General features: G+C 46.8%; 1 protein-coding gene across 1 annotated transcript in view; it reads right to left on the bottom strand.

The window, feature by feature from the left end:
• Nucleotides 1-24973, bottom strand: part of atp10a (ATPase phospholipid transporting 10A) — a gene marked incomplete at both ends in the record, with an annotated part of 33331 nt that extends 8358 nt beyond the window's left edge. The window contains 15 exons of the mRNA XM_079267297.1: nt 268-344; nt 3124-3490; nt 4226-4410; nt 4796-4922; nt 5493-5596; nt 8293-8827; nt 9922-10116; nt 10195-10409; nt 12978-13230; nt 13517-13647; nt 13725-13856; nt 14830-14936; nt 16705-16790; nt 18402-18606; nt 24567-24973. Coding sequence (XP_079123423.1) covers nt 268-344; nt 3124-3490; nt 4226-4410; nt 4796-4922; nt 5493-5596; nt 8293-8827; nt 9922-10116; nt 10195-10409; nt 12978-13230; nt 13517-13647; nt 13725-13856; nt 14830-14936; nt 16705-16790; nt 18402-18606; nt 24567-24973 — 3126 coding nt within the window. The remainder of the gene's footprint in view (nt 1-267; nt 345-3123; nt 3491-4225; nt 4411-4795; nt 4923-5492; nt 5597-8292; nt 8828-9921; nt 10117-10194; nt 10410-12977; nt 13231-13516; nt 13648-13724; nt 13857-14829; nt 14937-16704; nt 16791-18401; nt 18607-24566) is intronic.
• Between the last annotated feature and the right edge of the window lie 2010 nt (nt 24974-26983).

The following is a 26983-nucleotide window of genomic DNA, read 5'->3' as shown; positions in this document are numbered from 1 at the left end:
AGGTGCAGTGACGCCATTAGGAGGAGGTGCGGTGACGCCATTAGGAGGAGGTGCGGTGACGCCGTTAGGAGGAGGTGCGGTGACGCCGTTAGGAGGAGGTGCGGTGACGCCGTTAGGAGGAGGTGCGGTGACGCCGTTAGGAGGAGGTGCGGTGACGCCTGAAACTATGAAGGATTAAAATGACTAAAAATAGACATACTACTATATCCGTCTAACTCTAAAATAATCCCTCCTCTCTTCTCCTCTCCTCCTCAGGTGTCTCCTTACCTGCATGCCCTCCTGTCCAGAGATGCCGACGCCCACATCTGCTACCTGGATCATGCTGACATCATTGGCCCCATCGCCTGAGATTAGAGAGAGAGACTCAACATGAACACATGACCTGTTTCATGAGCTGGGTGTTGTTTTTATCTCCTTCTTTACTACAGGAGGTGAAGACAGAGACAAAGGAGGTGAAGACAGAGACAAAGGAGGTGAAGACAGAGACAAAGGAGGTGAAGAGAGAGACAAAGGAGGTGACGACAGAGACAAAGGAGGTGAAGACAGAGACAAAGGAGGTGAAGACAGAGACAAAGGAGGTGAAGACAGAGACAAAGGAGGTGAAGACAGAGACAAAGGAGGTGAAGAGAGAGACAAAGGAGGTGACGACAGAGACAAAGGAGGTGAAGACAGAGACAAAGGAGGTGAAGACAGAGACAAAGGAGGTGAAGACAGAGACAAAGGAGGTGAAGACAGAGACAAAGGAGGTGAAGACAGAGACAAAGGAGGTGAAGACAGAGACAAAGGAGACAGAGATAAACAAAGGAGGTGAAGAGAGAGACAAAGGAGGTGAAGACAGAGACAAAGGAGACAGAGATAAACAAAGGAGGTGAAGAGAGAGACAAAGGAGGTGAAGAGAGAGACAAAGGAGGTGAAGACAGAGACAAAGGAGGTGAAGAGAGAGACAAAGGAGGTGAAGACAGAGACAAAGGAGGTGAAGAGAGAGACAAAGGAGACAGAGAGAAACAAAGGAGGTGAAGAGAGAGACAAAGGAGACAGAGAGAAACAAAGGAGGTGAAGAGAGAGACAAAGGAGGTGAAGAGAGAGACAAAGGAGGTGAATCGTTTATTTTAGTGCTGGGCAACGATTAAAATATTTAATCGTGATTAATCGCATTGTTATGGTAAAGTTCAACAATGAATTCTAAAGTAGTGTATTGCGCACTTTTATTTTGAAAGTGCTGCTCTATGAACTAAAGGGCAATAACATTTGGTTCACGAGATGCAGACAGCATGTTTCAAACTTAATGTGAATATAATTCATTCTGAAAACCGGATGTTGGTCTGAAGAAACCGGATGTTGTCTCACGTTAATGTTTCTGCTAACTTTCAAAGTCCTTCGCTCCCGATCTGTGCGTTTGAATGAGTTTACGGTGAATGTCAGCGTAGAGCTGCACTGACATGTGAGTGTCTGAGACTTTACCAGCGATGTCCAGTCGTCTCCAGGCAGAGCAGCGGAAGCCTTTTCTCTACGGCAACCCTGAAGGGACATCATATCTCTAATGCAAAACCATAAACATGAGACAGGCTGACTACAGGATGTTTGCTGGCTTTATCCCACTGTTCTTGTCATCCTCTTGTTCTTATGTATGTATTGTCTCGTCTTTCAGTTTAAAAAATTAAAAAATACAATTATAAGCGTCTGTGCAGCTGTGCGTGTGTGCGGACTTTGTATGGAATCTACTCGCGCGAATAATTGGCGCTGCGTTTGGTGTGCCGGCAGCATCAGTCTCTTTACATTTCATACTGGACGTGGTTCTTCACAGGTTCCTATGAAGTGATAAAGTAGTTTATAGATGATCGTAATCTCTCGACAGTGGAGTCAGTCTATGTTCATATCTCTGAGTTACACTCGTTGTCTTCTTGATTCTTCATGTGATATTTTGTTTCTATATATTTATTTATGTTTATATATTTCGTGGTCAAAGGAGCTTTAAAACAATCAACCTTTCACAATAAAAGACCCATTGTGTGTGCTGCAGCATCAGTAACATGTCTTATTGAAGAATAAACAAACTCTTTCTACTTCGCTGATCAACAAAATAAAAGCCCCCTGTTAATTTGTTCTTCTAAAATCTGTTTTCTTCTTCTGTTCATTTAATTTGCTTCAATAGAAAGACAACAAATAACAATTTACTGACTGCAGGAGGTGGAGAACCTCCTCCTCCTCGTCCTCACAGAGATGTGTAGTCACAGAGTGTTTACTGCTCTCGTAGCAATGACAGCAAAGCGCTCTGCAGGCATAAAGCAGGTCCTCCAGAGAGCAGCTCTGGAAGTCACCTCCATCGTCACAGCGTCATTAAAAAGAGCTTCAGCACTAAAGTGACCCAACGAAGCTCTGACAGACTCAGTGAGGGTGATGAGCGTGCACTTTCTCAACAAAGTACACTCACACAACGCGGTTAACACTTCAAACACAAACAGACCGGATCAACACCGGAGGAGGAGGAGGAGGAGGAGGAGGAGGAGGAGGAGGAGGAGGAGAAGAAGATGAAGGCAACATCGACGACGAAGAAAAAACAAGAAGACGGCGAAGAAGAAAGTTTCTCTGTGTTCGGGTAATAATTGCTGCAGGTCATTTGACAGTGATGCATTGTGGGAGCTCATTGCTTCCAGCGAGCACATGAAGAAATGAAACTGTTACTGAATAATAATGTTGCTCCATCAGCCTCTCAGTGAGTCAAACACATTGAAATCATCAGTTTCAGTCCAAGTGAAGGAGACTCCAGGACCCAAAGCATCACAACAATGGAGAGCAAGAGCAGCTTCCTGCTGAAGAGGAAGAGGAGCAGCTGGAGGCGACACACTTCCAGGTTCTTTAAAGCTGATATCTCCGCCCGTCTGCAGCTGTGTTCTGATCTGTTGCTGCTGGATCTCAGCCTACAGGTTCAAGACTTCAGCTTACAGTTGAATCTACCGATGAAGAGGAGCGCTTCACTTCAACAACACAAGCTAACATGTCAGCAGGTCGCTGTGTTCACTGCCGACGGTGTTTTCTGCTAAACGTAGAGTGCAGGTCTACCGGTGATCTGGAGGTGGGCCTTAACTAAAGCAGGGTGACTGTCCGAACGCGTGTCTCACTCACCGATGGCGAGCGTCATCACCTTCAGCTTGGTCCGCACCAGTTGGACCACCGTGCTCTTCTGCAGCGGCGTGGACCGGCAGCACAGCACCGAGCGGCAGCTCCGCGCCACCGCCAGGAACTTATCCTCCAGACTCGGGTCCAGGGCGTAGGCCAAGGTCCGGCCGTCGACCACCAGGCCCAGCCGGTGCACCGCGAAGGGAGCGGCGTGGGAGGAAGACGAGGAAGAGGAGGAGGAGAAGGAGGAAGCATAGATCTCAAAGGGGGAGAAGTTAGTGTGGAAGGACTTGGCGGCTCGGTCCGAGGAGCTGCAGAGGAATTTAGCCTGAATGTAGTGTAGACTCTCCTCCAGCAGCAGCGCACACGCCTCCTGGTTCAGACACAGAGAGGGTTCAGGATCAGGATCAGCAGATACCCGAACCTGCTCCACATCTGGACAACAGATGCAGGTCAGAAGTTAACATGTTGGTGACGTCTGTGTTTGATGAAAAAGGTCGATATCTCATGTCTGTGGAGTAAAGAAGAAGCTGTGGCTTCATATTCATGAGTGGATCAAACTGCTTTCCTAAATGTTGAACTGATTCTTTAACAGAGTATACGACTGTGTATAAGAAGAGGACGACGTCATCACCACGTCTCTCGTTGGTTTGTGGATGTTTGAAGCCTCAAGTTCAGTGTTTTGTCCGTCGCCATCTTGTTTTTTGCAACCAGTGAACAGGAAGTGACCATATAAGGACTGAGGAGGAGTGACGTAGAGACACCGTATACGTCTCTGGTGTCGACCTGTCAATCAGCGTGTAGCCCCGCCCTAAAGCATCCCCTGCTTTATGGTCTGTGTGACTCTAAATGGACCATAATGTACTAAATGAACATCGTGTTGAAGAAGACTTGAAACTAGAGATTGAGACATAAACTCATGTTTACAATGTTTACTGAGGGAATAAATCAAGAGAGAAGTAGAGTCATTTTCTATAGACTTCTATACAACCAGAGGAGTCGCCCCCTGGTGGCCACTAGAGAGAATGCAGCTTTAACACGTGAAGCTCTGAAGAACTTTAAAGAAACAGAGGTTGACTCCTGGTGACGAACAAGATGAAGAACTCACCTGAGAATCAGCGTTCAGAGTGAGGATCTCCTCCTCCGGGTCCAGCAGCTTACAGGCGTAGGCGATGTTGACGGCCGTCTCCTGTTTGTCTCCCGTCAGAACCCAAATCTGCAGGCCGGCCCTCCGCAGAGACGCTATGGTTTCAGGAACGCCGTCCTGCAGCCGGTCCTCAATGCCTGTTGCTCCTGGGGGGGGTTAGTAGATGGAGCAAAGTGATGTTCTGCTGTGGACGTATGTTCACTCCTCACAGAATGTCTCTCAGTTGAAGTGAAGCTGTATTCAGAATGTCTTCAGCTCTTCAGCTTGCTGTCACACAGACCTTTCTGAGGGAATGAAGCTGTTATCTATGATCTACAAACACACCAGACTCATTCACTCACACTGATTCTACCTCTCAGGACAGGAGCTGCTGCTCTGCTGCTGAGCTTGTGTTGAGAGACTTTAGTGAATCTGAACCTTTAAAACACTAAAGTCTCAACACAACCTCAGCAGCAGATGGAGGCAGCAGAGTCCTGAGAGCAGCATCAGTGTTTCAGTCAATGAGTCTGTGTGTTTGAATCAAACATCTACCCAGGAGCTGGAGGTTCGTCTCGAGTCTCAGCGCCGAGTCAAACAGCAGCTCCTCTCTTCCCTGGATGGCCGTCTCAGCCTCCAGATGGCGCTGCAGCCAGCAGGCATACTGCTCTTTACTCAGGACCTGTGTGATGAACACATGAACACATGGACACATGAAGACATGGACACATGGAGACATGGAGACATGGACACATGGAGACATGAAGACATGAAGACATGGACACATGGAGACATGGAGACATGGACACATGGAGACATGAAGACATGAAGACATGGACACATGGAGACATGGAGACATGGAGACATGGACACATGGAGACATGGACACATGGAGACATGAAGACATGGACACATGGAGACAGACACAAGAAGACATGGACACATGAAGACATGGAGACATGAAGACATGGACACATGGAGACAAGGACACATGGAGACATGGACACATGAAGACATGGACACATGAGACAAGGACACATGGACACATGAAGACATGGACACATGAAGACATGGACACATGAGACATGGACACATGAAGACATGGACACATGAGACATGGACACATGGACACATGAAGACATGGAGACATGGAGACATGAAGACATGGACACTTGAAGACATGGACACATGAAGACATGGACGCATGAAGACATGAACGCATGGACACATGATCGTCTGAGAGTCTCGTCACCTTTTTTGCGATGCACAGCGTGCGGAGCCCGTCTGCAGCGTACAGGTTCAGGTAGTTCTGGGTCCGGCTGACGATCTTTTTCTGGCGTCTCCCTTTAGAGTTTCCTTTAAAAAAAAGAAGATTTGTTAAGAGATCCCAGACGGCCAACGAGTTCCTCCAAGAGCCACATGGCATCTGTGTCATATATAAAAATATATATATATAATTAAATAAATAAATAAATATATGTATAAATAAATAGAATTAAATAAATATATGTATAAATAAATACATATATATATATATATATATAAATAAATATATAAATGAATACATATAAATAAATATATATTTTCACATAACTAGAATAGAATTTATACTATCTTTATCCCTTTAAGGGGGAAATTTGTCTCTGCATTTGACCCATCCCTGTATATAGGGATGGGTCAGCCCTGTATATAGGGATATGAGCCGTTAGGGGTTCAGTGTATTGCTCAGGTACACTTCAACACGTGACACGTCCCAGTCGGGGATCGAACCGTTGACCTTCCGGTTCCCAGACGACCTCTTAACCCAGTGCGCCACGGTCGCCCCAGTTAACTAATCAAGAGCGTCTAGACGACAAGGAGCAAGAGTCTGATTCCACAAACATAATTCCTCATCTAAACAACTGAGTCAGAATGGCTTGAATAGGACGTGTTGTTGTTTAAGCTGCTCTGAAGCTGCGCGAGTCTTGTTCGTGTCTCTCTGCATCTTTGTGGCCGCGGGTCAGAACAGATCGGCTCCATCGGTCTGCTGACACACCGGCCGACAGCGTAACTTAGTAACTCTCACTGAAGAGAAACCACTCGGTGATCTGAGGTCATTCTCTCCATCACGACAGAAGACAAACTGACGGTCGTCTCTGGTGGAACTCTCCTCTTGTTCTGGATGTTCGTGACAGAAACTCTGTTGAAAGTATGTCCAAGGAAACAGGAGCTGCATTCATGAAGCGTCCTCGTCCAAAGAGAACGGAGAAATGTTCTCAGGACGATGACACGTTTTCTGGTAAAGATAAAAGCATGAAGCAAATCCATAAAACCAAAACAATGAGCTGAGAGACGCTAAAGCGTGACATGACATGGTTAGTGTCAGACATTGATGATAGCAGCTTTCATCGTGGTAATGAGGTAATAAAGATCTGGAGCTGGAGTCCTTTGAATAATGTGTTTCAATGTTAAATCACAGAAACAGATGGAGTGTGCCGAAGCAGCAGACTGAGTGACGTCATGACGCTGGACCTGAATGGACCCTTTATGGAGCGCTGAGTCATGCTGCGCTCTGATTGGCTGGTTTTCCTCCATAGTGAGCCGTCTGTGTGACGACAGACCGGGTCGTCCGTTAAAGGACCGGGACACGTGGAGGACTGAGACCAGAACCTCAAAGAGACCAGCAGGGTCCTCTTCATGGAACAATCCATCACACTGTCATTCAGAACTTCTTTAAAGAACAGGACCAGAACCAGTGTAGAACCGGTTCCATTAGAGAACAGTTCCAGTCAAAATCTGACTCCAGTTCAGTTGAGAACCGGTTCCTAAACCTAAAACCTGCTGGAAAACAATCTCCAGAACTACTTTGTTTATCAGCCAGAAGATGTAAAGGCCGTGATCATCATCGGATTTTCATCTTTACGACGGTCCGTGAACACATCGTGTGAGACGAACGCTTCCATCAGAGAAAGAAACGTGTTGGATTCATAGATTTCATTGTTTGCCAATTTTTGTAAAATAAATGATCAAAGAATTTCAACTTGTTTCTTCTTTTTGATGATTGATGTCATCATAACTGTTATTAAAGACATGTTGTAGTTCTCTCTGCTTCTGGTCATGACGCTTGTGTTTACATAGAGATGAAGCACTTTCAGATGAAGGGGGTTACAGTATATTAATATCTGTATACATGTGTTCAATAATGAATCAAGAATAATAATAGCCAAACATTTGCTGCTTCCAGCTCCTCAGAAGTGAATGTTTCTATCAGTCAATAAAGTCAGTGTGTTGAATAATGGAAACAACGGTTTGCAGTGTGAAGCTGAGCAGCTGTGGACAGACGTCTGGTGACTGTGTACACAGCGTTAGTGAGGGGAAAAAGTGCCTGTGTGGCTCTTTGTGTGCCTGGAATACTAAAGACCTGGTCCACCTCCTCCATTAGGACGCTGAAGACCTGGAGCAGCATGGACCACAGAGGAACCACAGGAAGTGTTGTTCTGATGAAGATTAGCTCAGAGTTGTGCAGCAGTGACATCTAAAAATAATTCTTCTGACATAACGTGTCACCGAGAAGTTTACATCAGTGGAGAGCATTGCAGTTAAAGCTGCATTCTCTCTAGTGGCCACCAGGGGGCGACTCCTCTGGTTGTATAGAAGTCTATAGAAAATGACTCTACTTCTCTCTTGATTTATTCCCTCAGTAAACATTGTAAACATGAGTTTATGTCTCAATCTCTAGTTTCAAGTCTTCTTCAATACAGCATGATGTTCATTTAGTACATGATGGTCCATTTAGAGTGAAAACTGCATGGCGACGGCTAAAACGCTGAACTCGAGGCTTCAAGACGTCACCATGACAGTACACTGTAGATACAGACTTCTATCCCGTCTGTGGGCGCTATGCTGACTCAAAGACGGAGACATGAACATGCTGCTGCGGGTTTGTTGACGTGTTGGTATCAACTGGTATTGTCAGTAATATCTAACGTGGCTGGAGCAAACCCCATTATGTTTTCTCTGGTGTGACGTGATCCCCGATGTCCGTGGGACTTGAACGCAGCATCGGCTCCTACCTGTGTCGGGGGGGTCGATGAGGTCCATGATGACGGAGTCCGCTCCTTTAGTGTAGACCGTGATCTGGTCCGTCAGAGGGTGTCGAACCACCACAGACATGCGCTTCCTGGTGGAGTCGAAGCCCAGCGTGTGCAGCAGCTCGAAGCTCAACTTGCCCAGGCGCGGCAGCTCCACGGTCACCTGGTCCGGGAGGCGGCCCACGAGCGAGCACTTGTAGGCGCGGGCGGCGTAGACCAGCGCCGCCTCGTCGGGCGACTCGGCCTCGTAGCGCAGCTCGCCGTCCTCCGGGCTCCGCGGCGTGCCGTCGTAGCGGGGCGGGGGGGGCTGCTGCTCCTCCTGCAGCTTGGTCAGGGTGCTCTCGGCGGAGGGCGACGACAGCAGGCTGGAGCCGCCCTTGTTGGAGGACGAGCGGTTGGTGGCGAGGCTGGAGGAGCTGCTGCTGTTGGAGCCCGAGGTCAGCCGGCTCGGGGTGAAGCGCTTGATGAAGTCCTCGATGGTCTTGACCGGAGACTTCAGCTCGAACCTCATCCGGACCTGGAGGGAGAAGCAGACATCAACGTCACGAGACCGAGTGTTCTCTGCAGCTGTGATCAGCGTTGTTGTTCAGCTGCTTCTGGGTAACACTGGAGCTCTGGAAGAGAACTTCACCAATGTGTTTCATGAACATTTAATCTGGTGAGGAACCAGAACCAGCTCCAGAGGTTTAAGACCCGAGTCCTGATGAAAAGGCTCCGTTAGGTGTTGCAGTGACTCACATATATAAATCAATCAGTGAAGCCACAAGGGCAACATCATAAAGATGTGAAGAATTACAAAAGAGCACAAACAGAAAGGCGAGCGTCTCAAAGCCAGAGCAGATTTACATTTCCTCCCATTTGATCAGATAACCTCCAAACACAAACAGCACTCCATAAATAATGTGTCGCAGCAGCTTAGTCTGCCCACCGGAGAGGAAATATCACCTCTGAGCAGGACGACCACACCAACACAACACGGAGACTCGACTGAGACCAGAGAGAGAACAACAAAAGCTCCAGCTGGAACAGCAAAGGCTCTGTGAGGGTCGCTTCATGGGAAGGAAATAACGTCAAACTAAATGAAGTCTGTGTGTCAGAAGATCAAAAAGCTACTCCCATGTTTAAAACAAGAGGGCGGTACTTCAGCACAATGAGTTCCGATTGGTTCTTTAAAGTTCTTCAAAGCTTCAAGCAGACCATAAAGCAGGGGATGCTTTAGGGCGGGGCTACACGGTGATTGACAGGTCCCTACCAGAGACGTATACGGCGTCTCTACGTCACTCCTCCTCAGTCCAGATATGGTCACTTCCTGTTCACTGGTTGCAACAAAACAAGATGGTGACGCTAAATCGACAACCCAGAGGCTTCTAAACGGCAGCGTGACGGGATTATTACGATGCTTTGTTGTGCAACCCCGTCTTGTACAATGACAATTAGCGTGTTAGCATGTGTTAGCATGCGGACATTTGGAGAGCATCAGGAGAGCTAGTAACGTTAGCGGTGCTGCTAACTCTCCTCTGATTGGTTGTTTACAATGAAACATGATCAGAGATCAGAGAGTGGAAACACGTTGTTCACTGTGACGGTGAACGGTGAACTATAGATGAGTACCTTGTGCCGCGGCTGGTTGGGGGAGGACACCACCACCGTGTTGCAGACGGTGAGAGCGATGAAGAAGTCCATGACGTCGGCGAGGTCAGAGGGCAGCTGGGAGACGGGCTGGCTGTGGAACCGCATGAAGTCCATCTGACTGCTGCACTCGTTGACTTTGTCCAGCAGCTGAGGGTCGGGGGTGACGTCTTTCTCCTGCGGGACAGACAAGAGGACGGATAATCAGAGGACGGCTCGCGGGACGAGGACGGCGCAGGTGTCGGCGCTGCTGACCATCGGGCTGCTGAAGGCCGTGTGCTTGGACAGGATGCTGGCCCGCTTGGCCTCGGCCCGGCTGCCCGTCCTGCGGTGGGACTTGGTGCTGTGGGAGCGCAGCACCACGCGGCTCTGGTGGCTGCTCACGCTGTCCCGTCTGGGCAGAGTGCCGCCGTGAGACGGACACTCCTCCTCCTCCGAGTCCATCTCCTGGTACATCGCAAGTCTTCTGGCTGGAAGACGCACAAAAAGATCAGTAAACTCATATCTCATATTCATGGACAGCTGTATTATCTTGATTTATCTCTTTTAAATCACTTCTTAAAACACATCTTTACAGACGGGCTTGTATGTGATGTCGTCACTTTTCTGTTTTATTTGTTGATTTTACTGAATTACTTCACTAAAGTTGATTTATTTTATTTATTTCTATCGTATCGACGTCTCACTGATCTTTCTGTTCTTGTTATTACCGTCTTGTTTTTGCTGCTTCGTCTGTCAAAGCACTTTGTAAACTCTGTTTTAAGTGCTATAAACAGTTATTATTGTTATCATACAAAAGAAACAAGTCAAGTATTAAATATATTATAAACAAACTAAGGTTGAATATCCTGCACACTATTGACTGATAAATTTTTACTATAATGTCGATTTTTAACACTTCTTGCTTCTAAAGATAATAAAATCGAATTGACCGTCTTTGTAAAAATCTCTAGACGTGTAAATTAATTCTGTTTATAAACAGAAATTCAAATATACACGAACAAACGCCGGCGGCTGTGATTACGTCATTTTCACTATAGCGAGTATAAACTTTGCTTATGAAGGGAACTGGTTTTATGAGTGTGTGTGTCAGTGTGTGTGAGAGAGTGAGAGAGTGAGTGAGTGTGAGAGAGTGAGTGAGTGAGTGAGTGAGAGAGTGTGAGAGAGTGAGTGAGCGAGAGTGAGTGAGTGTGAATGTGAGAGTGAGTGAGTGAGAGAGAGTGTGAATGTGAGAGTGAGTGAGTGTGAGAGAGTGAGTGAGTGAGTGTGAGTGAGTGAGAGAGTGAGTGAGTGAGTGAAAGTGAGTGAGAGTGAGAGAGAGTGAGTGTGAATGTGAGTGAGTGTGAGAGAGTGAGTGAGTGAGTGAGTGAGAGTGAGTGAGTGAAAGTGAGTGAGTGTGAATGTGAGAGTGAGTGAGTGTGAGAGAGTGAGTGAGTGAAAGTGAGTGAGTGAGTGAGAGTGAGTGTGAATGTGAGTGAGTGTGAGAGAGTGAGTGAGTGAGTGAGAGTGAGTGAGAGTGAGTGAGTGAGAGAGAGTGAGTGAGTGAGAGTGAGTGAGTGAGAGAGAGTGAGTGAGTGTGAATGTGAGAGTGAGTGAGTGTGAGAGTGAGTGAGTGAAAGTGAGTGAGTGAGTGAGAGAGAGTGAGTGTGAATGTGAGTGAGTGTGAGAGAGTGAGTGAGTGAGTGAGTGAGTGTGAGAGAGTGAGTGAGCGAGAGTGAGTGAGTGAGTGAGAGTGAGTGAGTGAAAGTGAGTGAGAGAGTGAGAGAGTGAGTGAGTGAGTGAGAGTGAGTGAAAGTGAGTGAGAGAGAGTGAGTGAGAGTGAGTGAGTGTGAGAGAGTGAGTGAGCGAGAGTGAGTGAGTGTGAGAGAGTGAGTGAGTGTGAGAGAGTGAGTGAGTGAAAGTGAGTGAGTGAGTGAGAGTGAGTGTGAATGTGAGTGAGTGTGAGAGAGTGAGTGAGTGAGTGAGTGAGTGTGAGAGAGTGAGTGAGCGAGAGTGAGAGAGTGAGTGAGTGAAAGTGAGTGAGAGAGTGAGAGAGTGAGTGAGTGAGAGTGAGTGAAAGTGAGTGAGAGAGAGTGAGTGAGTGAGAGTGAGTGAGTGTGAGAGAGTGAGTGAGCGAGAGTGAGTGAGTGTGAATGTAAGAGTGAGTGAGTGTGAGAGAGTGAGTGAGTGAAAGTGAGTGAGTGAGTGAGAGTGAGTGTGAATGTGAGTGAGCGTGAGAGAGTGAGTGAGAGTGAGTGAGTGAGAGTGAGTGAGTGAGTGAGAGAGTGAGTGAGTGTGAATGTGAGAGTGAGTGAGTGTGAGAGTGAGTGAGTGAAAGTGAGTGAGTGAGTGAGAGAGAGTGAGTGTGAATGTGAGTGAGTGTGAGAGAGTGAGTGAGTGAGTGAGTGAGAGAGAGTGTGAGAGAGTGAGTGAGCGAGAGTGAGTGAGTGAGAATGAGTGAGTGAAAGTGAGTGAGAGAGTGAGAGAGAGTGAGTGAGTGAGAGTGAGTGAGTGAGAGTGAGTGAGTGTGAGAGAGTGAGTGAGCGCGAGTGAGTGAGTGAGAGTGAGTGAGTGAGAGTGAGTGAGTGAAAGTGACTGAGAGAGTGAGTGAGAGTGAGTGTGAGTGAGTGAAAGTGAGTGAGTGAGAGTGAGAGTGAAAGTGAGTGAGAGAGTGAGTGAGAGTGAGTGTGAGTGAGTGAAAGTGAGTGAGTGAGAGTGAGTGTGAGTGAGTGTAAGTGAGAGAGAGTGAGAGTGAGTGAGTGTGAATGTGAGAGTGAGTGAGTGAGTGAAAGTGAGTGAGTGAGTGAGTGAGAGAGAGTGAGTGTGAATGTGAGTGAGTGTGAGAGAGTGAGTGAGTGAGCGAGAGTGAGTGAGAGTGAGTGAGAGAGTGAGAGAGAGTGAGTGAGTGAGTGTGAATGTGAGAGTGAGTGAGTGAGTGTGTGAGAGAGTGAAAGTGAGTGAGAGAGTGAGTGAGTGAGTGAGAGTGAGAGAGTGAGAGAGAGTGAGAGAGTGAGTGAGAGAGAGAGAGTGAGTGTGAGTGTGTGCTCTCTCTCTCTCACCATTTGCATCATGGGAGTACTCCACCCCCGCCACGGTGCAGCGGCGGAACACCATCTTGTTGTCGGTCAGCGTGCCGGTCTTGTCGGAGAAGATGTACTGCATCTGACCCAGATCCTCGGTGATGTTCAGAGCTCGGCACTGCAGCCGAGAGTCCGTCTCCTCGTCGTACAGCTCAGAGTCGTGGTGGATGAAGAACACCTGGCACACCTTCACGATCTCAATGGACACGAAGAGGGAGATGGGAATCAGCACCTGGGGGGGGGGAGCTCATCAGTTCTTCATCACATCTGCAGGATAATTATGTATGTATGTATGTATGTATGTATGTATGTATGTATGTATGTATGTATATATATATATATATATATATATATATATATATATATATATATATATATATATATATATATATATATATATATATATCAGTCTGTCTGTCTGTCTGTCTGTCTGTCTGTCTGCTCTTCCAGGTTAAATGTGGGGCTAAAGATGTGAAGTAAATACAGCTGTGATTTGCTGTTTCTCTCCGGTTCCTCACCTGAAAGACGATGATCATGGTGAGGAAGAGATAAACCGCCGACATGACGGGAGATAAGTCCATCCCCTCCGGACCGAGGACATCAAACACGGGCCTCTTCTCTCCGTACTGAAACATCCACAACCCGTGACCTGGAATACCAACACCAGAAGGTCTAACACACCTCAGAGGAGATGTTTGGAAGACTTTAATGAAGCCGTTAACTCACCGACGGCAGTGAACAGACACATGACCAGCAGGATGATGACGCACCAGAACACGTCCACGTTCATCTGACGCTCCAGCTTGCTGCGCTTGTAGCGCGGCCCGTTGTTGTTCAGCATGGCTTTGGTCTCGTGACCTGTGGAGGCAGGGGGGGGGGGGGTATTCTGGCTCACTTGTTATCCTGGCTCACTTGTTATTCTGGCTCACTTGTTATTCTGGCTCACTTGTTATTCTGGCTCACTTGTTATCCTGGCTCACCTGTTATTCTGGCTCACTTGTTATTCTGGCTCACCTGATATTCTGGCTCACCTGATATTCTGGCTCACTTGTTATTCTGGCTCACCTGATATTCTGGCTCACCTGATATTCTGGCTCACTTGATATTCTGGCTCACTTGTTATCCTGGCTCACCTGTTATTCTGGCTCACTTGTTATTCTGGCTCACCTGATATTCTGGCTCACTTGATATTCTGGCTCACTTGTTATCCTGGCTCACTTGATATTCTGGCTCACCTGATATTCTGGCTCACTTGTTATTCTGGCTCACTTGTTATTCTGGCTCACTTGATATTCTGGCTCACTTGTTATCCTGGCTCACCTGTTATTCTGGCTCACTTGTTATTCTGGCTCACCTGATATTCTGGCTCACCTGATATTCTGGCTCACTTGATATTCTGGCTCACCTGATATTCTGGCTCACCTGATATTCTGGCTCACTTGTTATTCTGGCTCACTTGTTATTCTGGCTCACCTGATATTCTGGCTCACCTGATATTCTGGCTCACTTGATATTCTGGCTCACCTGATATTCTGGCTCACTTGTTATTCTGGCTCACTTGTTATTCTGGCTCACCAGATATTCTGGCTCACTTGTTATTCTGGCTCACCAGATATTCTGGCTCACTTGTTATTCTGGCTCACCAGATATTCTGGCTCACTTGTTATTCTGGCTCACTTGTTATTCTGGCTCACTTGTTATTCTGGCTCACTTGTTATTCTGGCTCACTTGTTATTCTGGCTCACTTGTTATTCTGGCTCACCAGATATTCTGGCTCACCAGATATTCTGGCTCACCTGATATTCTGGCTCACTTGTTATGTTAGGCTCACCTGTGTAAATGACGATCCCCACGGCCTCCTCCGTGTTGCGGACGGTGCAGCCTCTCAGCAGCAGGTTGTCTTTGTAAAGAGCGTCTCTGCTGCCGCTACGATGGAGTCTGAAGAGATGAGAAGCGCAACGAATCATAAAACTGATCACAGATCAGAACAAAAGAAACAAAGGAGTAAATATGACTCTGAAGTCAATAAATCATCAAAAATACTAAATATTATACTTTTACTTTGTTTTAGAAATTTATAGTTGTTTTTTTATAAAAACACATAGTTCAAATGATAAGGAAATAAAATATTGTATTTTTATTGATTTAAACTAATCTCTTCATTATTATCTTTAATGAAGTATAATAATGTGCTTAGAGCTCGTGTTAGGAAGTTAAACATCATAATTCATCTCTAATATCTATTTCATATTCACGTGAAAACGTCTCCTTCAAACTACTGGATTTATTCCAGTTCATCACCAAAACTACATTTTACAGATGACATGTGAACACATCATGATAACGTTATAATGAACCTTCAGCCAGTACTCGTGTTCACTGAGCAGAGCCTGAAGGCATCATAGTGTAACTGAAGTGAACCTCCTGTTGGTTAGCCGTTAGCGGTGCTGCTAACGTTACTAGCTCTCCTCCTGTTGCTTTAAACACTGATTGGTTGTTTAAAATGAAACATGATCAGAGATCAGAGACTAGAAACACAAGTTCTACTGAGTCAGTAACACTTTATTTACACTCTGATGGTTAACGTTAAACTTTATTTACACTCTGATGGTTAACGTTAAACTTTATTTACACTCTGATGTTAACGATCAAACTTTATTTACACTCTGATGGTTAACGTTAAACTTTATTTACACTCTGATGGTTAACGTTAAACTTTATTTACACTCTGATGGTTAACGTGAAACTTTATTTACACTCTGATGGTTAACGTTAAACTTTATTTACACTCTGATGTTGACGATCAAACTTTATTTACACTCTGATGGTTAACATTAAACTTTATTTACACTCTGATGGTTAACATTAAACTTTATTTACACTCTGATGGTTAACGTTAAACTTTATTTACACTCTGATGGTTAACGTTAAACTTTATTTACACTCTGATGTTAACGTTAAACTTTATTTACACTCTGATGGTTAACATTAAACTTTATTTACACTCTGATGGTTAACATTAAACTTTATTTACACTCTGATGGTTAACGTTAAACTTTATTTACACTCTGATGGTTAACGTTAAACTTTATTTACACTCTGATGGTTCACGTTAAACTTTATTTACACTCTGATGGTTCACGTTAAACTTTATTTACACTCTGATGGTTAACGTTAAACTTTATTTACACTCTGATGGTTAACGTTAAACTTTATTTACACTCTGATGGTTAACGTTAAACTTTATTTACACTCTGATGGTTAACGTTAAACTTTATTTACACTCTGATGGTTAATGGTAAATTGTGAGGGGGTCAGTACTGATCTTTGATCCACTACGGTCCGTTACACCACCTGTGCTAAATGATGCCAGGTGAGTTTCTAACGAGTTACTCCAGCAATGAAGTGTTGACTCACAAGAGACAGAACAAAAAGGTTGAAATCAAAGCAGCAGATGCTGAGATATCCGGACTTTTTAATGGGTCAAGCTCCCAAAAACACAGGATCCTACATTTCCCATAAAGCAACTCACTTGCATCACTTCCTTAGTTCCACCTAGCACAGTAAATGGTTCGCTGGCCATCTGTCAGAGAGCTCTATGAACTACAGCTGCTCACGAGGAAACAACAACACATCTTTAAAATGTGCTGAAGTGAAAGCTTTGACGTGAGAACGGATGAGGCTGGTTTAAAGAGACAGTACTCACATGTAGCCTCGGAATCTGTTCAGGTCGTTGTTGGGCTTCTCACATTCAATGACGCCGTTGTACTTTAACGGGTCAAAATCACAATCCTGCAGACACACAACACACACACTGTTATTATTGAAGACATCAACATTAACCTTCTACTTGTTGTAACGAGTCATTGTCTCCAGAAGGAGAAACATTTAGTATCAGCAACAAGGTCACACTCAGCTACAGGAATGGAACTTTTAAAGTAAAGAGCACCAGAGACTCTTTAGAACACCTCTCATGTTACTGCAGCAGGTCTGACAGTCTGCTCCTCTCAGTCCTGGTCCTGGTTCTCCCGTGCCTCCCTTCCCTCCAGCGGGTCCAGCAATACGTCCTGGGTCTCCAGCAGAGAGGAGAAGCTCTGCTCCTGGAGGAGGAGGAGGAGGAGGAGGAGGAGGAGGAGACGCTGCTGCTGCTGCCGAGAGTTGAGCTCTCCTCCTCCCTTCGGAGCTCTGGATCTGAGTCTGTCCACGGTGGACCGGTCTCTGCTGGAGGATCTGGGTCTGTCCACGGTGGACCGGTCTCTGCTGGAGGATCTGGGTCTGTCCACGGTGGACCGGTCTCTGCTGGAGGATCTGGGTCTGTCCACGGTGGACCGGTCTCTGTTGGAGGATCTGGGTCTGTCCACGGTGGACCGGTCTCTGCTGGAGGATCTGGGTCTGTCCACGGTGGACCGGTCTCTGCTGGTGGATCTGGGTCTGTCCACGGTGGACCGGTCTCTGCTGGAGGATCTGGGTCTGTCCACGGTGGACCGGTCTCTGCTGGAGGATCTGGGTCTGTCCACGGTGGACCGGTCTCTGCTGGAGGATCTGGGTCTGTCCACGGTGGACCGGTCTCTGCTGGAGGATCTGGGTCTGTCCACGGTGGACCGGTCTCTGCTGGTGGATCTGGGTCTGTCCACGGTGGACCGGTCTCTGTTGGTGGATCTGGGTCTGTCCACGGTGGACCGGTCTCTGCTGGAGGATCTGGGTCTGTCCACGGTGGACCGGTCTCTGTTGGTGGATCTGGGTCTGTCCACGGTGGACCGGTCTCTGCTGGAGGATCTGGGTCTGTCCACGGTGGACCGGTCTCTGTTGGTGGATCTGGGTCTGTCCACGGTGGACCGGTCTCTGCTGGAGGATCTGGGTCTGTCCACGGTGGACCGGTCTCTGTTGGAGGATCTGGGTCTGTCCACGGTGGACCGGTCTCTGTTGGAGGATCTGGGTCTGTCCACGGTGGACCGGTCTCTGCTGGAGTCTGAGCTGAAGGAGGTTCTGGTGAACCTGCATGAGTTCATCTGGTTTCACCAGAATCCGACCCGGTGGCTCCGATGACGAGCATCAAGAACAACTCTATAGAAACAGACCATCTTCTCTCTGATGGTCTCTGTACTGATGGAGGTCTGTAGAGGATCAGGACTACACTGACTGGTTCATAGAGGATCAGGACTACACTGAGACTGGTTCATAGAGGATCAGGACTACACTGAGACTGGTTCATAGAGGATCAGGACTACACTGAGACTGGTTCATAGAGGCTCAGGACTACACTGAGACTGGTTCATAGAGGATCAGGACTACACTGAGACTGGTTCATAGAGGATCAGGACTACACTGAGACTCTACAGCCCGTATGTGTCAGTGTTTGCCACTAAATGCTGATGTCAGCAGTTTGTAATCGTTGAGCCTCACCAGGTCAAAGAAGCTGCGGACCACCTGCCTCTGCTTCAGGTTGGTCTCTCCGTCCAGCGTGGCGGTCTCGATGTGGCACAGACGGTCGGGGTCACTGGAGCTCAGCAGCAGGACGTCGGCGGGGAGGATCTCGTTACACCGAAGCCGGATGAAGTCTCCCACCGTCACCTCCTTCCAGAACTTCTCCACGTAGCGTCTCTCCGCTCTGCCGGAAGAACGAGAGGCAGCGTGAACCATCTGAACCCAAAAACAACCTGAAGAGCATGTTTCACTGAAACAATCACCAAAACCACATCGCTTATAATGGGGAAATGTGTCTCTGACCCATCCCTGTGCACAGGGAGCAGTCAGGGGTTCAGTGTGTCGCTCAGGTACACTTCGACACGTGACACGTCCCAGTCGGGGATCGAACCGTTGACCTTCTGGTTCCCAGACGACCCTCTTAACCCAGTGCGCCACGGTCGCCCCCAAAACATTTTATTGATATTTAACACACAGAGCCTCTATTCGTTTTCTAACATTAGTAAAACTTGGATTCATAGATTTCATTGTTTGGCAATTTTTGTAAAATAAATGATCAAATAAACAGAACTTGTGTTTCTTCTTTGTAATGATTGATGTCATCATAACTGTGTTTTGAAGACATGTTCTAGTTCTCTCTGCTTAGTCATGATGGTTCTGCTTCTATAGCGGTGAAGGACTTTAGACCACAGACAGAGAGAAACTCCCTGAAAGCTGCTTTGAGTTCAGAGGGTTAAAACGTGGAGTTCATGTTGTTCATAACTTGTGCTTCTATCAACAGAAATGTCAGCTCGACATCCATAAATCTGTACGGAAAAGAAAATATTGTTGATGCCATCAACTCATTAAATCCTCTAAATGTACAAAATACAAAAACATAGTTTAGCAGGAACATAACGCTCTACCCTCCCCGATGTAGAGATATGGAGCGAGACAAACTCTGCTTCAAGTAAATCTCTTCATCTACTCAGTCCACGTCGACTCGACCGACCGACCGACCGACCGACCGACCGACCGACCGACCGACCGACCCGACCGACCGACCGACCGACTCGACCGACCGACTCGACCGACCGACCGACTCGACCGACCGACCGACCGGACCGACCGACCGACCGACCCGACCGACCGACTCGACCGACTCAACCGACCGACCGACCGACCGACCGACCGACCGACTCGACCGACCGACTCGACCGACCGACCGACCGACCGAACGACCGACCGACTCGACCGACTCGACCGACCGACCGACCGACCGAACGACCGACCGACCGACCGACCGGACCGACCGACTCGACCGACCGACTCGACCGACTCAACCGACCGACCGACCGACCGACCGACCGACCGACCGACTCGACCGACCGACCGACCGACCGACCGGACCGACCGACCCGACCGACCGACTCAACCGACCGACTCAACCGACCGACCGACCGAACGACCGACCGACCGACCGACCGACCGACTCGACCGACCGACCGACCGACCGACCGACTCGACCGACCGACCGAACGACCGACCGACCGACCGACCGACCCGACCGACCGACCGACTCGAACGACCGACCGACTCGACCGACCGACTCGACCGACTCGACCGACCGACCGACCGACCGACCGACTCGACCGACCGACTCGACCGACCGACCGACCGACCGACCGAACGACCGACCGACTCGACCGACCGACTCGACCGACTCGACCGACCGACCGACCGACCGACCGACCGACCCGACCGACCGACCGACCGACCGACCGACCGACTCGACCGACTCGACCGACCGACCGACCGGCCGACCGACTCGGCCGCTCACTATATGAATCAGTGGAGTCGTCCTGTAAAGTGATCTAAAGAGCGGATCAGACCACACCTCATCACATTCCTGATAAATAAAACAGCCGGAGCTCCAACATCCGTCAGGAAGTGAGAGGAAAAACACTCATAATGTTGTTTATTCATAACACCCCCCCCCACACACACACTCTCCCGTCTCTGTACGAAGACATTCCTCTAACTGTGTCTCTGAACGTCTGACGTGTCAGAATGTAAACAGCGTGAGTTATTGATGGTTCTCTGGAGGACAAAGCGGTGTGAGCGGTTCAATGAAACACTAAACATACATCTCAGTCATCCTGATCTAATCAGGTGACTCGTCAGTAGACCAGACTTCCTGTTTGTTTCCCGGTGTCACGTTCAGAACACGGTCTGCTGCTCAGTCCGTCTCTGCAGAGTCCAGACCCAGTGAGCGATGGACCAGAGGAGGACAGGTCACTGAGGAGACAGCACTAATTGCATGTCTGGTACATCAATAACTCAAACACTGAACAAACATCTCTTTACCTTTCATCTGTGAATCTAACGAGCTCGTGGTTCTGATATCTCTCACTGCTCACATTATTAAAGTGTGTATTCCACCAGAACACACCAGAGTCCTCTCGTCTGTTACAGTCACACAAACTGTCCTGAGGAGAACTTCATCCACAGCTTTCTCTCTGAGCACAGTGTGAGGAAGAGAAATCATCCTGAAGTCCTTCAACGTCAACAAGACTTCAAACAACCAGAGCAGAGTCACCGACCACTGATCCAGTTATGAAGAACAAACAGCTCAGACAGACAACAGCTCAACGAGACAGCACTGTGTTCTGCAGTGTGTGTGTGTGTGAGGTTCTCCTCCACAGTCAGGGTTCTACTGCAGGAGATGAGTTGATAGAACAGACAGCAGAACCAGCACGGGAGCAAAGTGATGTTCTGCTGTGGACGTATGTTCACTCAACACAAGCTCAGCAGCAGAGCAGCAGCTCCTGTCCTGAGAGGTAGAATCAGTGTGAGTGAATGAGTCTGGTGTGTTTGTAGATCATAGATAACAGCTTCATTCCCTCAGAAAGGTCTGTGTGACAGCAAGCTGAAGAGCTGAAGACATTCTGAATACAGCTTCACTTCAACTGAGAGACATTCTGTGAGGAGTGAACATACGTCCACAGCAGAACATCACTTTGCTCCCGTGCTGGTTCTCCTGTCTGTTCTATCAACTCATGTACTGCAGGAGAACCAGCGTCGGAAATACACGAGGGAAAAACTGCCCCTAAGAAATATCATGTTGCCCCTAATATCACTAGGAGAGGGGCAGAAAATGCCCCCGGAAAAAATGGAGCGCTTCTTAATCAGACCTGAGACTGCGGTCAACTCAACTCAATTCAATTCAATTTATTTTTGTATTGCCCAAAATCACAAATTACAAATTAGCCTCAGAGGGCTTTACAATATGTACACGTTTGACATCCTCTTGTCCCGGGACCCTCACATCAGAACAGGAACAACTCCCCAAAAACCCCTTTAACGGGAGGAAAGAGGAAGAAACCTGTGGGAGAGCTGTGTAAATCTAAAAAAACACTTTGAATCTGTAGACTACTGCATAATAGCCGTATTATTGCCATTTGATGACAATTGCTCATATATTGTAAGCCTAAATAAGTATATGTATTATTTTGAACAAAGGTTTAATGTTATTTCACAAGTTTCAAAAAATGCCCCCAGTTTTTTGAAAATGCCCTGGATTTCAGTCAGTGGGGGCAAAAATTGCCCCCAAAACAATATGTGAATTTCCTACCCTGAGTAGAACCCTGACTGTGGAGAACCTCACACACACACTACAGAACAGCAGGACTGTCTCTTTAAGCTGTTGTCTGTTGTCTAATCCTTGTAAAGTACATTGAGGAGAGATCGTGGGAGGTAAATCATGACTGATAAAAGAGGAGGAGACGTTCACCAGCATCAGTCACACTTTGTAAATATTAACATTTTTTGATAAAGATGGAATGCTCATTATCATAAATACAACCTCCTCCTCTTCCTGCTGCTTTGCCACGTGTGAAGATGAGACATTCAGATCTGGTTCACCTGAAGTAAGACGTTCTCCAGAGACGTTTAATCGACCGTGAGAAGAATGAAGATACGAGTCCACTCAGCTGTTGTCAGCTAGAGAACGGAGGACGGGTGCTTCTGCACAATTCTGCCATTCGGATGAAAATGTAATTATGTCCAAACCTCAACAGAACAACTTGAGTCAGTCTACGAGTGTGGAGCCTCCAAACACTGAGCCTTTTGACTGCCATGAAGTCAGCGCCACAGTGCTGCTTTTCATTAGCGCCACACACACACACACACACACACACACACACACACACACACACACACACACACACACACACACACACACACACACACACACACACACACACACACACACACACACACACACACACACACACACACACACACACACACACACACAGGTTGTCAGCTAACCTAAGAACAGGCCCCACCTCCAGTTCATTAAAGTTCTGACAGTGCTTCACGTGTTAAAGCTGCATTCTCTCTAGTGTCCAGCAGGGGGCGACTCCTCTGGTTGTATAGAAGTCTATAGAAAATGACTCTACTTCTCTCTTGATTTATTCCCTCAGTAAACATTGTAAACATGAGTTTATGTCTCAATCTCTAGTTTCAAGTCTTCTTCAATACAGCATGATGTTCATTTAGTACATTATGGTCCATTTAGAGTCACACAGACCATAAAGCAGGGGATGCTTTAGGGCGGGGCTACACAGTGATTGACAGGTCTCTACCAGAGACGTATATGACGTCTCTACGTCACTCCTCCTCAGTCCACATATGGTCACTTCCTGTTCACTGGTTGCAGTTTGTTGGGGGGTGTAGATGTGTAGATTCAGATATGATGTTCTCCAGCTTTGCGTGCAGCTCTTATCATTCACTGATAAGAAGTGATGGATTATATTCATTCCTAGCTGATGCTGATAGTCAGCAGATTCATTGGCACACTTACTTATGGGAGAGCTGTTAATGAATGCTGAAGATTGGAAAACACCTGCAGTAGTCTGTAGAAACATGAAGTCCTGCACCATCAGGTGTCCCCCACATCCCCAATATGTACAGTAGTCAATGGCGAAAGACTTGGATTGTGCCATGAATTACACACGATGTTTGTCAATTTATAAGACAATTTTGCAAGTTGCGATTTGTCGTGCTATCATTTATTTTAGTGTTAAACCCGATCTGTCAGCTACATCTCTTGTCTCCCACAATGTACATCACCAACATTGACGTTAGCTTAGCCTGCTAGTTAGCGAGCTAACTCAGCTATGTTCCACGTGCAACGGTTGTGTTATCTGATATGTGTTTTTATCAGGCGGTGAGTGAAGGAACGAGTGAGACCTGTTATTGGTGTGAGAACAACCCGGTACAAAACACACACATCCTACAAAACACACATCGTAGCTTCAGAGAGAGAGACGACACTTTAGGGTGTGGCATCCTTCTAACTTCGGGGCTAACAACACAGTGATTGACAGGTCTCTACCAGAGACGTATACTGCGTCTCTACGTCACTCCTCCTCAGTCCACATATGGTCACTTCCTGTTCACTGGTTGCAGAAAACAAGATGGCAACGGCCAAAACGCAGAACTTGAGACTTCAAAACATCACAAACCAACGAGAGACGTGGTGATGACGTCGTCCTCTTATAAACAGTCTGTGGTTCAGACGCTGTGATCAATAATTAAGTGATATCTGTGTTATCTCTTATCTTGAGACGATATAGTCTCAGGTCAGGATTAGATTGGTTGTTTATTGTTCGGTATAAAAAATGATGTAAAAAGTTGATCCGTGTTTCTCACTCAAATGTCTCCTTTTGTCCAAAATTCAAAGATATTTAGTTGACTGTCACAGATGAGAGAAAACTTTTTTGACTCTTTTGTCTTTACAAAGTAACTCAATCGATTATTAAACTAGTTGGTGATTAGTTTAATATGAAAAATGACTAAACCGATGAATCGATCTTCAGAACAGAGATTTTCTACGATTTGAGCTACACTGCTTAGAAACTACCAAAATAAAAGTCTCCTTCCTTCTGGTGTTTGTGTCCAGTTTATATACCAACAAAGATTCAACACAAGAGTAAAACACACTTATACATCTTGTAAACTACCAAAATAAAACTATCTTCCACTCTATTATTTCTGTTACACTTGATACAAGTTATTCTATAGTTTTTTGTTCTTCTTTAATCTTTAATGAAACTCTGGACCAAAACAAACTAAAGGCACCATCTGTCCCCAGCCTACCTGCTGTAGACCAGACAGTCCATGTGGTTGATCTCGGTGTCGGACCGGTGTCTCCGGTAGTCCTCCCACAGGTCTTTGATGGCGGTGACGGACAGGATGAAGACCACCGGAGCCAGCGCGAGCTCGGGCTGGAACGCGTTGACCACCGGAACGAAGTTGAGCAACGCGATGAAGACGAAGTACACGTTGGCGAACCGGTGGAACTGCTCGAAGAGGTTCTTGGGCAGGAAGGACAGCACCGTGTACTTGGTGGTCTTGATCCGGTTGTTGGCGTAGTGCCGGTTCGGGTTCTCCTCGTGCAGCGCGTTGGAGTGCACGGTCCTGGTCCTGGTCCTGGTCTTGGTCTCTTTGGGTTTCTTCTTCTTCTTCTTTCTTTCTTTGGTGGGGTCCTCTGTGTCGCGCGCCATTTGCCCCCCCCCCCCCCCCCCCCCCCACTAAAGCCTTCCCCACAGTTTGTTTCTCTCTCAAAACACACAAAGTAGCTAAGTTATCATTGTGTCACCGAGCGGCCGAGTCCTCCATGTCTTCTTCTTCTTCTCCTTCTTCTTCTTCGCTTCGGAGGAAAACACTTTTTTTGCTTGTTCTTCGCCTCTTTTTTCCTCTTCCCGTCTCTCTCTCTCTCTCTCTCTCTCTCGCTCTCTCTCTCTCTCGCTCTCTCTCTCTCAGGATGCTGAGACCAGCCGGGAGTCATAATTTAAACTCCCCCCCCTTTTAGCTCAGCGGACGATCTGTAAACTATCCGGATGGGCCTCTTCCGCTGGTCGCGCGCCGGTGTTCGTGTGTGGAGATCAGCGCATGCGCATGCCTTGTATTCGTTCTCTAGAAATCCGACCCCGTGGGGGGGGGGGGGTTTCTTTCTTTTCTTTTTTTGTGTGTGTCTCCGAGTGCCACGCGGAGTTTACACGAGCTCACAGGAAGCAGACAAGTATGTAGGAGTAACTTATTTCAGGTATTTCATATAAATACCAACAGGAAAGAAGCTTTCACTGAGAAAAGATGCTTTGATGCTGAATATAAACAGTCATAGAAAAATATAATTTAAAAAAATCAAATATTGGAAAATAAATAAAGAAACTTATTTAATGAAAGACCAGAAGGAAATTACAATAAAATCTGAAGAAAAACAATAAATAAATATGTGCAATATATAATGAAAGAGATTCAGTACCAGAGGTATTAATATGAAATAAATATTAAATTAATACGTTTTTAAATGGTGTAAAAAAGTTTATTTTTCACTATTTCTTCTTTATAAAAAAAACTCAATCGTTTATCAAAGTAGTTGAAAATGTATGTATATTCCATATCTACCAGCATGATGAGGCTGATATAATCATATGTTTAATAGTCTGAATGACCAGCAATATTCTGCTTAATAAGTACTTCTCCCTTCACGACTTGAAGTACATTTCATAGCAGTTGTACTGATCGTATTGCTTTTACACTGTGGTATAAATACTGAATACGTCTTGATTCACTGAAGAAAAGTCATTTTATTTCTGTCCTAATTTAACATTTTCCAAAACTAATGAAATAAACAATAAAGTTCAATCGACCTCTGAATAAATGAAGGAGGAAGTGATTTTGTGTCGTAGATGTTTTTTTAACATTTAAAACAAAATGAGTTATTCCATTTAAAAAGGCTAATTTTCTTTTTTAAAAGTGGCGTTGTTACGTGAGGTTGTTACGTGAGGTTGTTACGTGACGTTGTTATGTGGCGTTGTTACGTGACGGTTACGTGACGTTGTTATGTGACGTTGTTACGTGACGGTTACGTGACGTTGTTATGTGACGTTGTTACGTGACGGTTATGTGACGTTGTTACGTGACGGTTACGTGACGTTGTTATGTGACGTTGTTACGTGACGGTTACGTGACGTTGTTATGTGAGGGTGTTACTGTCAGGATCCAGGATCCCTGTCTGACCCGGTGTGTGTTTCCCCTGATCTCCTCTCCTCATGTGTTCTGTCATTCCCCTGTTTGTTATTGTGTGCCATGTGCTCTGTTTATCCTCTGCCTCCAGACACCTCCCATGGCCGCACCCTTGATTGTGCACAGCTGAGGACACTCCAGCCGATCACCGCCTGCAGCCTGACACACCAGACTCAGGGCCCACTAATGAGTCTCCTGTCACTATATAAGCTCTGGTCCTGCAGTCTGCGGTTGTCAGGTCGTACCGTCTTTCACCCGCTGAACCCCCGTGGCATCCTCTGCCCTCGTTGTGGTCTACGGATTACACTCCGCCGCTCTACCCGCCGTGTGTTAAACGGACTACACTCGCCGTCAAGCTGCCAGCCCTCCGGTGTCGAGCCACGGGACTCACACCGTCGATCTGCCGCTCGGGTGTCGGACCACGGGCTCCACACCTGCACGCACAGTCTAAATAAAGCCTGTTAATATTCACTTCTGTCTCCTGT

Source organism: Melanostigma gelatinosum, assembly GCF_949748355.1.
Source record: "Melanostigma gelatinosum genome assembly, chromosome: 4".
NCBI classification, from domain to species: Eukaryota; Metazoa; Chordata; class Actinopteri; order Perciformes; family Zoarcidae; genus Melanostigma; species Melanostigma gelatinosum.
This window is presented reverse-complemented; position numbering and strand designations above follow the sequence as displayed.